This window comes from Biomphalaria glabrata, chromosome 5 (assembly GCF_947242115.1).
Source record: "Biomphalaria glabrata chromosome 5, xgBioGlab47.1, whole genome shotgun sequence".
NCBI classification, from domain to species: domain Eukaryota; kingdom Metazoa; phylum Mollusca; class Gastropoda; family Planorbidae; genus Biomphalaria; species Biomphalaria glabrata.
The window spans coordinates 25,936,144-25,950,693 of NC_074715.1; the positions used below are offsets into that span (position 1 = coordinate 25,936,144).

The window sequence follows — 14,550 nt, forward strand, 5'->3', positions numbered from 1 at the left end:
CGATGCTCGTGTCCATCCAGATTTTTATCAACCGATGAGTTAGCTAATAATAGGATTTATAATCAGTTTAAAATGATTTATTAAAAATTATACTTTTGTACTGTAACACACAGAGTCTTGATGTGATCCTATCTAGATCTAACTCAAATGGCAAATCAGGCTACTTATAGTTTATGGTATTGTCGTAAAATTCATTTATTACAATAAACTGTAGACTATATCTATCTAGTTCTAGTGTTTGGTCTTGCAATCGAAATAATAATTAAAGAAAATATGTAATTGTACATTTTCTTTTATTCTATAGACAAATACAATAAGTTTTATGGGCTATTTATATCTAGTATACCTAAATGTAATTTCTAAAAGTGTTAAATAAGCTGCTGGAGAGGTTTGGCGGGTAGGGGCTGGGAAGGGGAGATATCTTACTACGAGTTATTCGGAACACATGTGACCTTCTAATTGACCAATCGTAGTATACTTGTATTACCGCCATCTTTCTTGGTACATTCATCAAAATGTGTCGACAAAAACTAAAAGGATAGGACAAATAAATTTACTCATAATACGCCTAATTATTCAAGTATTCATCAACAATGGCCAGCGAAGGGGGTGGAAAAATTAAATCAAAAAGAAATCCAACGCAAAGTAAACCGTACGATAGAGATACGGTAAGTGCTAAACTAGCTTGGAGAAGTCGGTAAAAAGCAAGGCAGTGTTGACTGACTTAAAATCGATCACACGTGAGAATGAGATTTGTCTTGTTGAAAAGTTCGTCACATTACTAGAGTGTAGATAGTCTAGGTTTAGATTCTAGTGTTGAAAATCTTAATTTAGTTTCTTCAGATAGATTTGACCTAAGAGTCTAGAATCTAGATAGGATATAATAATAAATAAGATCTGAACTAGGTTACTCTGAACTAGACTAGAGAAGAGACCACTACCGTGACTACGAGTACCGGGCACTAGAAGTAGGTATGTGACAATTTTTTTTTTTTTATAAAAAAAAAATTGTTGATACCAAACTATTAAAAGCACTCTATCTGAGCTTTCCAATGATATATAAATTATTGTTATAGGACTATCCATGAAAAAAATACATTTTTTTTTACGCGTTTTCGCTTAACATTGAAGTCAATGGACAACATGAGGTTGAATTTTCTGAAAATTTTAATTTATTTTAAATGCGTACTATTTCGCTAATTTTTATCATACAGTTATAAATAATATATCGAATGAAAGCTTAGGATGTGCTTAATAAGAGAATGCTATTGTTTTATACAATTTCTTTACATAATTTCTTTTTTTCTTACTTTACTTAACATGACATTATTACCTTTAATTTTTGTAATAAAAGTTTATTTTATTTTGTTGAAATCAAATTTTTGATAGTAAATCAGCAAAGAATTAGTTGTAATTAGTTCTCCTTTTCTCGATGATATAAAATTATTTTAAGAGGTCCAATAATTAGAAGAAAATATATTTTTTTGACGTGTTTTCACTTTTAAAATTATATTTTTAGGAATCTAGATTTTTAAGTTTTAAAGATGTAACTCAGCGTTTCAATTTTTTTAAGTAAACATTTTTTGTAAATATATATTTATAATACACTCTATTTTTACAAAGCTTGTATCAACTCACTCTGTATGTCTCTCTGGAAAAAAGTTAGAAAATATTTTTTCTCCCATTTCCCTTTGTCAGATCAAGATGAAACTTTGCACAATTATTCATTGAACCTGACACAACATAAATGAATAAAAAAAATTAACCAATTAGTTAATTAATAATTTTTGATTAATTATTTTGTTTGAGATGTTATATGGATTTAATTCTCTCATTCCGTTTTGATATATTTTTTCTCCCACTTCCTATTTTCGGATCAAGTTGAAATTTTGCATGATTGTTCATAGTTGATGATAATGCACAAATCAATCCAAAAATTAACCAATTAGTTAGTAAATAACTACTACTTAATTAATTAAGTCTTATATGTTAGAAAGGGAGTGAAACCCTTTTCAGAAAAGGCAGAAATTAGCAGTTTTTATCTTAAATACATTTGAGACCAAAAGAGAATCTGCTGCCGAGGACAAGTGCAAAAAAAATCTTAAAAATCTTAACGACCACCGGCAGACAACGGTTATGCTAACTCTGGGTGTGGCAAAATATGTATGTCACAGCTGAGGCTGCATAGCCACGGGAAATACTGCATTCTTCAATAATCTTCAGACTCGAAGACAAGCTTTATTATATATGCATAAATGATATATATATGTATATAGTGTGTGTGTGTGCATGTTATATATATATATATATATATATATATATATATATATATATATATACATAAAAACTTAACTGAAATTTTTTTTTTAATGGGAATATGAGATTAAATTTACTATCACTCTATTTCTTTCTTTTAAAATATGGCATGCTTTTAGATATAATTAATATCTTCTGTAAGTGGATTTTCTATTACAGATTTTTAAAAAAGTATAGGGGGCTTCCATTATTTAAATCCTGCCCTGAGTGTATGTATGCATGTTGTTAGTTTAAAAGTGTAATAATTATTGGAAAATTATTGAATGTTAAAAGCTCTTTCTTACAGTCAAAATTTTTTTTAAAAAAGGACACAGTTAAATAAAGCTATATTTTCTCTATTAAAAAAGGTCATAATATAACTTGTGTGTTAATTAACTTTAAAAAAAAAACCTAATGGGTGTTGCATAAAGGTACATTCCTTGTTTCATATATGCTAGGACAAATAAGTACAAATGCTCCTTCTTCAATAGGCCAAGAGCTATTTGAGCATAGAATGGGTTGCCTGAATCAGCCAGGAAAACCAATGACTTGGCAGAGTTCAAGTCATTGATTAATGTCATGACAGATTGACCTTGGGACAGGTGTAGGATGTAATCATCTTTTTTTTTTTTTTGAAGTTAATGTCCATATTTTATGAGATAAGACTGAGAACAATCATTAACAATTCAAGTTTCAATAAGATTTGACTGATTCAATTTGCTGAAAATTATATTTATTTATATTTAAAATGCTAAGGCCAAGGCTAAGTCAGCCTAAGTAGATCTCTCTCTCTAATATATATATATTAGACGTCTATATATATAATTAATAATATTATAGATCTATATATTTTTATATATTACTCTATGATACTCTATCTTTCTCTTAATATATAGAAATATATTATATACATATCTAAAACTATTTATTATTATATTATATAATGACTAGATATAGAATCTAGTAGCAGAAAAGATTTCAATTAGTAGAACTTTAGAAGAGCAATTGGAAGCTTGTGCTTGTACAGGTCACTTTTATTTTTATTTACGAGTTTCAGTTAGTTAAGCTCTCTAGGTCTAGGTCTAGTCTAGCTAGATCTAGACTAATAAAGAGTGTAGAAGATAAATCTAGATCTAATTATTGGTCTAAATTAGTAGATATAGATCTACTTTCATATGAAAGGACTAGATCTACTTGAATTTCATTCTAAAGATTAATCCAGTGTAAGAATAAATCACACAACCACAGTTTAAATGTTTCTGTGCATCTTAAGATTTTCAAAATGGCCGCCGTAACTTGGCGGGACTTAGGCTCATTTTCATGACACAGTGGGTTGACAAAAACGCTAATAAAATAATTAGAGTAAAGATTAGCTATCTGAAACTTAGCAGAAACCTGCCTAATATGTTTACCAATCATACAAAAAAAAAAAATTTAAGTAATGTAAAAAAATTTTCATACAAAAAATTACCTGGGAATGGTAACAGTACTAATCAACTATATGGCATTAGTAAAAAAAACAACTAAGTAGGTACCTCATGCTGACTCATGGTTATTGTGACTAGAGTATGGAATACAACAATGAAATTTGGTACACATACAGAACCATAATGTATCTATTAGAAAAACCTTTCTTTTTTAAGTTATATCTTATAGGACAGCTTATATAAGATTTTTAAATGAGGTCGATTTTTATCTATATTTTGCTAAATACTGAGAGTTAAAAAAAAAAAAAAACTGAACAAATAATGTTACTGAATATCTAAGGAACATAAAACCATTCACACCAAGTGCGCATCTTTTATATTAAAAGCATAATCGATTTCAAACCCAAGCCTATGTAAAAAATTATGAAAAAAACGATCTCAACTTTTCATGCCATTTTTTTTATTCGCATTTTCGGGATTCTCCCATACCTACTAGAAGATCTAGAATTCTAGAATATGAAGAGTCCACTAGGTCTAGAGTCTGAGTAGAATCTAAAGTTTTTTTGTAATTTGTAGTGGACTTAGTTATAATTTAGATTATCATTTTAGATTAATAATACTTTAATAATAGTACTAATAATAAATTAATTTAATAATTAATCTTTATTATCCAGATGAAATACTAGATTAGATAGATCTCCATCATCATCTAGACCTAGATATAGAATCTAGATCTAGACTCTAGATCTAATTCAAATAATAAAATTGGGCATTCGTGATGTCAATAGTTGGTCACTTGACTAGGCTCAGCAATCCTCTTTTCCCTCTCGGCTTTAAAAATGAGTCAAATGAATTCTTTTTAAATTTGATGAAATTTGGATTATTGACAGAAATTATGTAATTTAGAGAAACGTTTAGGTATATAAATTATTTTTTTATAAATGATGGCGATTTAAAAGACTAGTTTCTTTTTTGCAAACCAAATGAAATGACTGCAGCACGCAATGTAAAACAGAAAGTTAATTTTTGGAAAAGAAGAAAATATTATTAATATATTGATGATGTTTGCACAGGTGACGTCAGGTGGCACTCTCTAGTATGTCTTGTCTAGATTTCAACCTCTACTACTGAAAAAGTTACCGGAAGTCATCGAAACTTACTGTATGATTTTTAGTCAACGATTATTAATAATGATAACACAGCCACAAAAATTACAAGAAGCTATGAAAAATGTCATTACAAGGGACAAGGATCAAATGCAACATGTTCGATATTGAATATGATGGATACCAAATAGTAATAAACGAGTGCCCTAAATTTAATTTATTTGGAATTTAATTAAATTGAGAAATATATATCTATTTCAAGAATATACCTCAATTACATATTGTTTAGTGATTTAAACATAAAACTTTAGCAAAAAATATCATCATCATCATCAAACTCCATTTGAGTGAGGGCTTGAGAGGCTCAAATCCTCTCTTGCAAAAGCCCTGGACAGAAACCCTGCTGTCTTACATAGTGCATAAATGTTGCCATACAGGTAGAGAATTTTTGGTTTCCCAGACCTGTCGAGATGGAGATCAGCAAGTCTAGGGCAGTCAAACAGAATATGAGGCATGCCGCACGGTTTCCTCTTCTTCCCCGCAGCGGGGGCACAGTGAATCGAAATTTGGCCATAGCCGTGAGAAATATGAGCCAACAGGACATTGGCCTGTCCTGCACTGTGCTAGAATAGCTTGCTCAGACCTGGACAGCCTCCACCATAGGGAAGTGCGGTCAGGGCGCCTCATGCGCTCCCAGACTCCACAGGCTTTTTGGGACTTGTCCCAGCACTCAAACTACTTTTCCATTTGTTTTTTGAATTATAGCCATAGCATGATGAAAACTTGCATCCTGTACAGTGAGTGGAATTTGCCCTCCCTGGTGGGCCAAGGAGTATGCAATAGTGTTGCCAGTCACACCTATGTGACTTGGTATTCACTGCATTATTACAGGGGTGCCATGTCATAGCGTTGTTTTATGTTGTGGAAGCCATGATGACAGTGTCAATATTGGGAGCAAAAAATATCAGATATTCACATTTGGATTAAGTTTTTATACCAATAGTAGGGATGTGAAATAAAAAAATTATATTTCAAAAAACAATTTTTCGTTAGTACATCATTAAAATACTTTAACAGAACTTTCCAATGGTGTATAAATATGACTGTATGTTTAACAGTTAGAAAGTTAGGAATTTTTTTGTTGCGTTTTGACCTAACATTAGTTGACATGGAACAAGAGAGAGGAGAGCTTGTCGCTGGCTAAGCCGATGAGACACACCTCCAGCTCAAAAGTTTTAAAGTTGGGATTGAGTTTCGTTGACAATAGATCTACTTATTAAATAAGAAATTAAATAGTAGATCTAGTATTAATAAATTTCTGGCTCACAAAGCTGATTTCATTTATATTTATGAACTTGTTTAGAATGTAAATATTGAAGGAAATAAATAAATTATTGGGTCTTGAGCTTCAAGAAATGTCAGTGACCCAGAAAGGTGTGGACAAAATGGAGGCGTTGTGATTTCAAAAAGTAACAAAATATTTTTAAAATGGAATCAAAATCGTCTGAAAAATTTTTTTTCAAGTGCGCTTAAAAATTCGTCACATTTCGCGCAAAGGTGTTTAGTACACAAAAACTATTGGAATATATGCAGAATTTAAGGCTTTACAAAGCCTGACATGTTTTTAATTTTGTTCACAAAATTTTTCTATATAGTATAGACTAACCAAAACTGTCCATGGCCATTATTTTATTTGTTAAATGGCATTTTCCACTTTGTAAGCGCCACGTAAGACTTACAGCGATAAAACTTGGTAGAATTATGGCCAGGCATGATATCTAATATGAAAAAAAAAATTAACTTTTGTTCTCTATCCTAACTTCTGTATTGGTGAAAACAAAATAGTGGTATTTTCATGATAAGTAAAAAAAAACTTAATTAACTTTTTAAAAAAATCCTCATTAAGCATTGATTAGGCCATTGTCTAAAGTAATTGATAACACAACTTTAAAACTTCTCACATTTCATTCAAGAGTGTAATAAATTTCCAAGTGCCGCCTATGTAAAAAAAAACATCAAAAATGCGATCTCTAAATTATCGGGTCGTTTTTCTTCCGCACTTCTGGTTATTTTTTCACCTAGCTACCAATCGCAAAAGCACAGTTACTTATGTTTATAAACAAAAATAATTTTACTGTTGGGGATAGCCACATAGTTGGGAATAGTAAAAGGGTCGCCGAGCTGGTCTGGGACAATGATTTGGTTGAGGTCAAGCTTCTTTGTACATTCAATATTTTCTTTCAAAGATATGAAATGAATTCAAAGGCGACATTCTTCATCTTTTTTTTTTCTCTAGTGCATTTTTTTTTTTTTACTTATACTAGATCTAGCTAAATATTTAGATTTAGAGGTTTTCGAATCCTGAGACAAATCAGACAATAAATAGGTCACATGAAGTGCAAGGCCTTTTTTATTTTTCAAATGAGATTTGAGTAGATCTAGATGCATTAAATTTAATCAAATTTATACTATGCTTTAATATTTCTAGAATAGTATAATATCTAAATAACTTGGCGCCATGATTAATCATATAATCAAAGATAAAATTTAAACAAAATACACTGTAGTATTACATAGACATTTGATCTTAGATCTACGTACCAACACTACAATTCTAATTATCAAGCATATTTATTTGATGCAAAAATGGAACAGCTTGACTTTCAGTCTTCAATTAGATCTAGACTAGTGAGAGAGGCTTATGCATTGAATTTAGATTCTAGGCTAGGTTTACTTAGTTTTGTTTGTTTGTTGTTGTTTTTTGCTCTAGAACTAGTGCTAGGTTTACATAGACTTGCAGCTCAGAGCAGAATATTGCTTCATTCTTAGCATTTCATCTACTAGATGAGAACTCCTTGCCTATAATCAATTAAAAGTGGGTTGTAAAAATTATCTAATAACAAAATGCTGCATCACTTGAAATACACACCTTGGTCTTTTAGTTTCATCAATAATAGTTACCAAATATTATTGTTTATTAGCAATCTGAGGTGTAAACCTAGTGTGATTTATTTTGTGTTCTTTTTTTCCTTAAATGATTACAATGTCTCAAACCTCCTGCACGTGTGAAAGAAAGGTTAGAGTAAGAAGATAGGTAAAAAGGCAATTTAAAAAATCATCTGTTTGGGTTACAGCCTTAATTAGTTCTCTAGGATTGAAGGGTTAAATTTATTACTTCTTTTCCACTATCTCTCTTCTCTATGAGATATTAATATTTTGGCCACATTGTATCTTTAATTTATTCTTTTGACTTCAAATGATGTTTTTCTCGGAGACCTTCTGAGTTGATATGCTTTGAGGATATTTCTAAAGAATTCTGATGAAGTCATTAGTTACAAACTATTCAAGGAAATAGGCTTCTATACTATAATTTTAACCTAGTCATAGTTAAAATATATCATCACATTACAATATTTAGTGTCAGTATAAATTTGAGTTTATAATGGTAATAAAAATTGATAAAAATCTGAAAATTCTATTTTTTTATAATTTTTAACATAAACATACAAACAGAAAATTATTAAATGAACCACTGCTTTATGAAGTTTACTAAAACTATTTCTTTTTGGAGGAATTACGACTACTTAGATGTTTGTTTAAAACAACAGATTCTGAAGACCTATGTGCAGCATTCAGTCTTAGAGTCCTCAGTTTTATTCTACATTAAAAAGTTTTCACACAAATAGTTTTCATGTTGTTATATTTGAGGTTGTATATTATTATTTTGTTTATTATACCAACAGATGATATATCAGCATTTATATTTAAAAAATGCAACATAATAAGCTAGTTTGCTACTTTCTAAGGACTTTTGATAGTTTTTTTTTTTTTTCTGTCTTGTCCAATTAAAATTGATTGAATCATTAAATTGAACATTATTTGTTAAAATATAAAATATTTTTAAAAGACTTAGTGCTGTGAAAAGGGTAAAATAACTATTAAAATAAATAAATAGTTAAACCATTCATATTTTTTTCCCCTTTTGATCAGTCTCTCCTGGGTAAATTGAAGAATTCAGTCAAAGACTTACTTCTTCCTTCATGGTTGTCTGTATCATCATCATCTCCTATTAGTACAAGTGGTGAAACGAAAAGTGATAAACAGGTAACTTTAAAAGACATGTCACTTAGCTTTAATTAACAAGGTATCATTTTGATTTACACTTTATTATAGTATTTCATTCATATAATAAAACAGTTCATTCATTCTTTTACAGAACTCATCGTTGAGTAATGCTAGTTCTGCTGCCTCTAACTTTGTTGACCACTCTAGACCTGGTAGGAGTAGTGACTCTTCAGACTTTATAGCAGCACAAGATCTTGATGATTCAGGAATTGTTACATTTCCGAAGCTTAATAGAGAAGGTCAAAAGATACATGGTAATTATCACTATGTCTGCATAGTAGAAAATTTGTATCCTGTTGGCCTGGTAAATTTGTTAAGCCACTTTTTAGGGACAGCTCGCTTTTTTTTTTTCTATTTTAGGAGAGTTGTATCCTAATGCCTCATATGAACCACCTCCTCCAAATGTTAACATTGCTACATTATATCAAGGAGATGTCTGGAAACAATCCAATTCTGTGGAGTCATCTTCAAGCTCACGTAAGAATACATTTTGTAAGGTTTATAACCCCTTTGTTAAAACTATTTAAAATTAAATGAAAAATACATATATATATATCAGTGATGGGAATTTTCCGAAAATTTCTTCTGATACTATTATGTTGCGAAAAAATCCGAAATTTTTCCTTGACATTTTTTTTTATGAAAAAAAAACGATTTTATTATTTTTCCCATTTCGGAAGAATGCGAAATAAGATTTTTGATTTTTTTTTTTTGGAACATGCGCATCCTGTCTATTTTTTTTTAAATCTCATGTTACCGTATTGTCTTATAAGTCTAAATCTCGGTCTAGATTAGAGTGACTAGATATATATATATTCTAGATAAGATATCTAGTTTCTTTAATTTGAATACTTTTAATCTAGATCTAGAGCAACTAGACTTCAATTTCTGCTTGCTAGCTTTTGAAAAGTTCAGATAAGTATCAGAGTATCATGTCATGATGCCCGGTCGCTATTTGGAGTATGCGATATTAATTTTTACTCTGTTGATACGATGGCCCCTAGTGGCCCTAGATTTTTCTAATTTGAACCCTACCTACCGACTTCCATGAGTTCAAATGGGATTATATTTAGACATCTAGATCTATTATTATAAGATCTAGATCTAGTAGACCTACCGGCCATCTAGAGCTATATTATGTAGATGTATGCTTACTTTACATGACTATAGTGAGTTACTGAGTATAAGTCTGATAGAATATAGATCTAATAATAATATATTGGATCTAGAGATGTAGATCCAAGTTATTAGATTTAAGTAGATCTAGATTTAGAGCTATAGTGAGAAATATAGATGTATATTAAAGTTTTTTTCTTTATATAACTAATAACTAATCATTACTAATGCTTTAAAAACCCAAGTGTGTTAGAGATCCACTTCTTGTAAACAACTTGTATCAGCATAAAAAAGAGTCATGAAGCCTCAATATGCAATTTTTTTGCTTAAGATTCTCTTCCTCTGAGCATTGCTCCTCATCTGGTTGTTCTTTGTTGTCTTGCTTTAGAACCCAGCAGAGATTCAGCAGCTTTCTCTTATTTGCTTTTCAAAGCATTTTTGGTGGACTTCATGTGCAAACTTTAATTAAAAGTTTCTCCTGTACAAAATGGAATAATCAGTGAAATTAACAGAAGTGTTACTCATATTTTTGAAGTATTTCCCAAACTCAAGCATGTTTTGATTTTCAAACACATTTATTCTTCATAGTTGTTTGAGAGAGAAGTTGTTACGATATCAGTAAAGCAGTTATATATTATAGAATGCTCAGACTGCCTGGATATAAACCATCTGTAAAAAGCTTTCTCCTCTCATCTATATGTACAAACAATAGTGCATGTGTGCAGTAAATCTTATGCAGTGTAATTATTATGTAATACAAAATTAATTAAAAGAAAATATTAAATAAAATGATTCTATATAATTTTTTAAAATTTGTATTTTGACAATGTTCTTACATATTATTTTTATTTTTTTGTTTCTTTCTATGTGCAGAAATCTCACAAATGTTTTCAAATTCAAATGAAAAAAACTATTCCATGCCTTTAGATTCTATTGACAAAGATTCAATGGAAGTAGTAGAAACTCCGATTCGATCCATCATGGTCTTAACTGGAGCAGCAAGTAGAGCTTCTGAATCAGGTACAAGGAGGTTATATTACTTCAATGTTTATAACTGAACATGATGAATGGTTTTAACTAGCATGCTGGTGAAGAAACGCTTAGAAATGTCTGAACTTCTGATGTACTTCTACTTATTGAAAGAAATCATCAAATCACAACCATACCTAAATAGATGGTGCCCATTTATTTTCAGCTAAAAGGCAAAGACTGTGGAGTCCTGAAAGTGTTAGACATGGTAAACCCTTCATTGCACCAGTTACAGAAAAGCCTTCTTTTAATGCATCATTGTTTGGTACCCTCAATGAGGTAAATAAAGTTCAATTCAGTTTTGTGTGTTTTGCTAAATCTAACTTGTATCCTCTTGACTTTAAAAATTAAATAAAGACTGGCATGAATTTTTGAAATGCCATATAAAGTAAAAATGTGTCAATCACTTCCTATATATATATCTTGCAACTTTTTTTTTATGGCGAAAGATGAGTGTGGTACTTGTACTTTGAGGTGTTTTTAAGATAGCTTACATTTTACATACAAATCCATACAATTTATTTGACTGTCTTAGCCTGAGTATCGATAGAAAAAAATAGCTTCAATAGGCAATGTTCTTTCATATATATATATATATATATATATATATATATATATATATATTATTTGTGGTCTTGCTAATTAATTGTTTTAATTAAAATGAATCTGTATTTTCAGAGCAACACATCACTTCTTGGATCTAGTTTGCATGAATCATCCTTCTATTCTGGTAAGACTCGCTATGGAGGTGCTGCTGGAGAGCGCAAAAGTCAAATCTCTTCATCACCATATAAGGTTAGATGTTCCCCCTTCCTTTCTGTGCGTGATGTTTTTTTTTTTTTTCTAAGAAAGAAAAACATTCCTAGCTGAAGCATATGATAATGACCATAACCTTTTTTATTTCATTAGTCTTCATTACCCTTAAGAAAACAAGTAAAAGCTAGTCCTCTGAACCAGACTTTGAATGCTACCACTAGTGCAACTGCCCAAAGAATCCTTGAAACATTAGAGAAAATGTCTACACCACTTGGGGTAAGATTATTCTTTTTTTAATATACCAGTCTAATTTTCATATGAAAGCTATTATGAAATACAATATTAATATAGTTCCTTTGGCATCCTGAAGTGACACAATATACACAAAAAAAGGTATGGAAATCTTGTGATATAGATCAGATAAAAAAGAAAAGTACAATATCCTGGTAAATAAAAACATCAAGTGTGTTATTAAAATCGCCACTCTTACACAATTACACAATCTCATCTAGATTCTAGATATATTCTATATTCTGGATCTAGTCTAGATCTAGATCTACATCTAGGCTAGATCTCTGAATCTCTAGACTAGTTCTTTATCAAGATATATATTTAGATAGAAATAGAATCTATACAACTAAAATCTAGAACTAAAATTAAGACTAAAGCTAGAATTGTGATCTAGGCTAGAACTAGATTTCTAGACTAGTTCCATATCTAGACACGGTATCAGGAGGTTTCAATGCTGATCTTAGGTGATCACTTAATGCTACTCTACTTATTCCTGAAGAGTCTTATCAAAGACGTGTTGCACTATTTGCTTTTATGTGAAAAATAACACCAAATTTTTACAATTTCTTTAAACGATCAAAACAAGACTATATCTTGAATATATTTCTCGTCCATTGGTGAATTTGATGGGGGCCACCAAGTTTGTGTGATAACACTAACTCTCTTTGTAATCTTGTTTTTCTTTGACAGAGTTATCTAAATGGAACTGAAGAACTGATCTTAAATTTGATAAAGATACTAAGCTTTTTTTTTTTTAACCTTTATCTTAGGATGTCAAAAAAATTCCCAGAGCAGATGCTAACGATTCTGTCTTGTCTTTTACAGTAAGTTTTTTTTTTTAATTTCTAATTTAGCCATTGCCATAATTCAATAATTATAAATATATTTGATATATTACTTTATTTTTATGTGTAATAATAGCATAGCATGGGGACATTAATATTTACAATAAAATGGTTAAAAAAAAAGTATTACAATTTTTTTATCCAATGTGTTTCTAACCAGTAAATCTTTTTAAATAATAGTCCAATAAAATAAATATATAAAAGTAATGGTATCCACTAACTCACTATGATCAGTCTAGACAATTTGTCTTTTTCATCTGCTGATTGTAATTGTAGAGTGTATCAAGCAACTTGTGTATTTTTTTTTATTATTTACTTTACATTGACATAGTATTGGCGTGGCCTATCAAAAAGGTTTGTTTTGTTTTTTTAGCCCTCCTCTTACAGAAGAGCTAGTTTTCTAACTCCTGGTAGATCCAGTACCAGACCTTTGCAGGTATGTTTTATTTTCCGTCCCATCCATGGTGCTTCATAAGATGAAGAAAAGTATTTATCAGACTTACAAATGATGATATTTTTATAATGTCTGAACCGCTGATGAAGCATTAAATATTATTTTTGCTACATATTTAACAACTCCTCTCTCTTAATTCTACAAAAAACAGGTATTAACAGTTCTTATTTTGTCAATTATTGTCAGATTCCTAATTTTGGTGCCCCAAAAAGTCAACACCAATCTATATCTCAAGCTGTTATAGTTAAAAATAGAAGCAAACACAGCATTTTGGATAAGAGACAGAGCTCTCTGGCTCAGGATCTAGGAGAGCCTGTTGAGGTTTGTGAGACAGAGACCTCTAGGCTACCTACATCATTGGTAAAAAAAAAAAAATTATTATTAAATTACACTTTGTACCAATTTATATTCATTCAAAAGTTTTTGTTTGTCATCAATAAATTGATTTTCAGGTTTATATGGTTAAGAGTATAGTTGTGGCTTTAACTCTGTCTTTGACCTTTTTTTTTTCTACATATTATTCAAATACCTACACTTGGGCTAATCTTTCTTTATTTTGTAAATTGCAGGAGCTTGAAATTTCATTTGTTCTATTTTACAGAGATGAAAAACTTAACAACTTCAAAACCATTGTTTATTTTTGTATTTTAAGAAAATGTAGTTCTTGTCTTGTAGCCAAAAAAATATTATTTCTTGTGCCCTGGAATATACCTTTTACTGATTGTATTTAATGGGAATGTAAATAGCCTTATGTATTTTTTCTGTTTTTTTTTTTTTATTTATTTTTTTTTAGGAACCTTCACTAAGCAAATTAACTTCTGAAGTGGCTGTAAAAAATGTACCTTCATCAACTGGTAAGATAAAAGAGAAAAAGTTTTCACAACACATATCTAGAGGAAAGGAAGATGATGAGGTAATTATTAATATCATGAAGTTTACAGTAAAACTATCTGGCTATTAAGCCTAAATAAAAAGCATAAAAAGTCAGTTTACTTGATCTTTGGATGTTTAAAGATAATTCTCAACCTTCTATGATAATAGTACATTATGCATTATTTTTCTAATTAGTTAAGGATGCTGATTCTTTTTGGTTTTTCTTTTTACTA

The 14,550-nt window shown here is 30.1% G+C and overlaps 1 protein-coding gene across 5 annotated transcripts in view; it reads left to right on the plus strand.

The window, feature by feature from the left end:
* Positions 1-464: 464 nt before the first annotated feature.
* The window catches only part of LOC106065713 (nuclear pore complex protein Nup153-like), a 28,390-nt gene continuing 14,304 nt past the window's right edge, over positions 465-14,550 (plus strand). For 4 of the 5 annotated variants that reach the window (XR_008777862.1, XR_008777864.1, XR_008777863.1 and 1 more), the window contains exons 1-12: positions 465-668; positions 8,819-8,932; positions 9,045-9,207; positions 9,314-9,430; positions 10,943-11,089; positions 11,265-11,377; positions 11,777-11,893; positions 12,008-12,130; positions 12,916-12,969; positions 13,364-13,426; positions 13,631-13,804; positions 14,238-14,357. Coding sequence is in view for 2 of the 5 variants with exons in the window: in XM_056028840.1 (XP_055884815.1) it covers positions 594-668; positions 8,819-8,932; positions 9,045-9,207; positions 9,314-9,430; positions 10,943-11,089; positions 11,265-11,377; positions 11,777-11,893; positions 12,008-12,130; positions 12,916-12,969; positions 13,364-13,426; positions 13,631-13,804; positions 14,238-14,357 (1,380 nt within the window). In the remaining 3 variants the exon portion in view is untranslated. The remainder of the gene's footprint in view (positions 669-8,818; positions 8,933-9,044; positions 9,208-9,313; positions 9,431-10,942; positions 11,090-11,264; positions 11,378-11,776; positions 11,894-12,007; positions 12,131-12,915; positions 12,970-13,363; positions 13,427-13,630; positions 13,805-14,237; positions 14,358-14,550) is intronic. The other variant, XM_056028841.1, reaches the window with a different exon arrangement.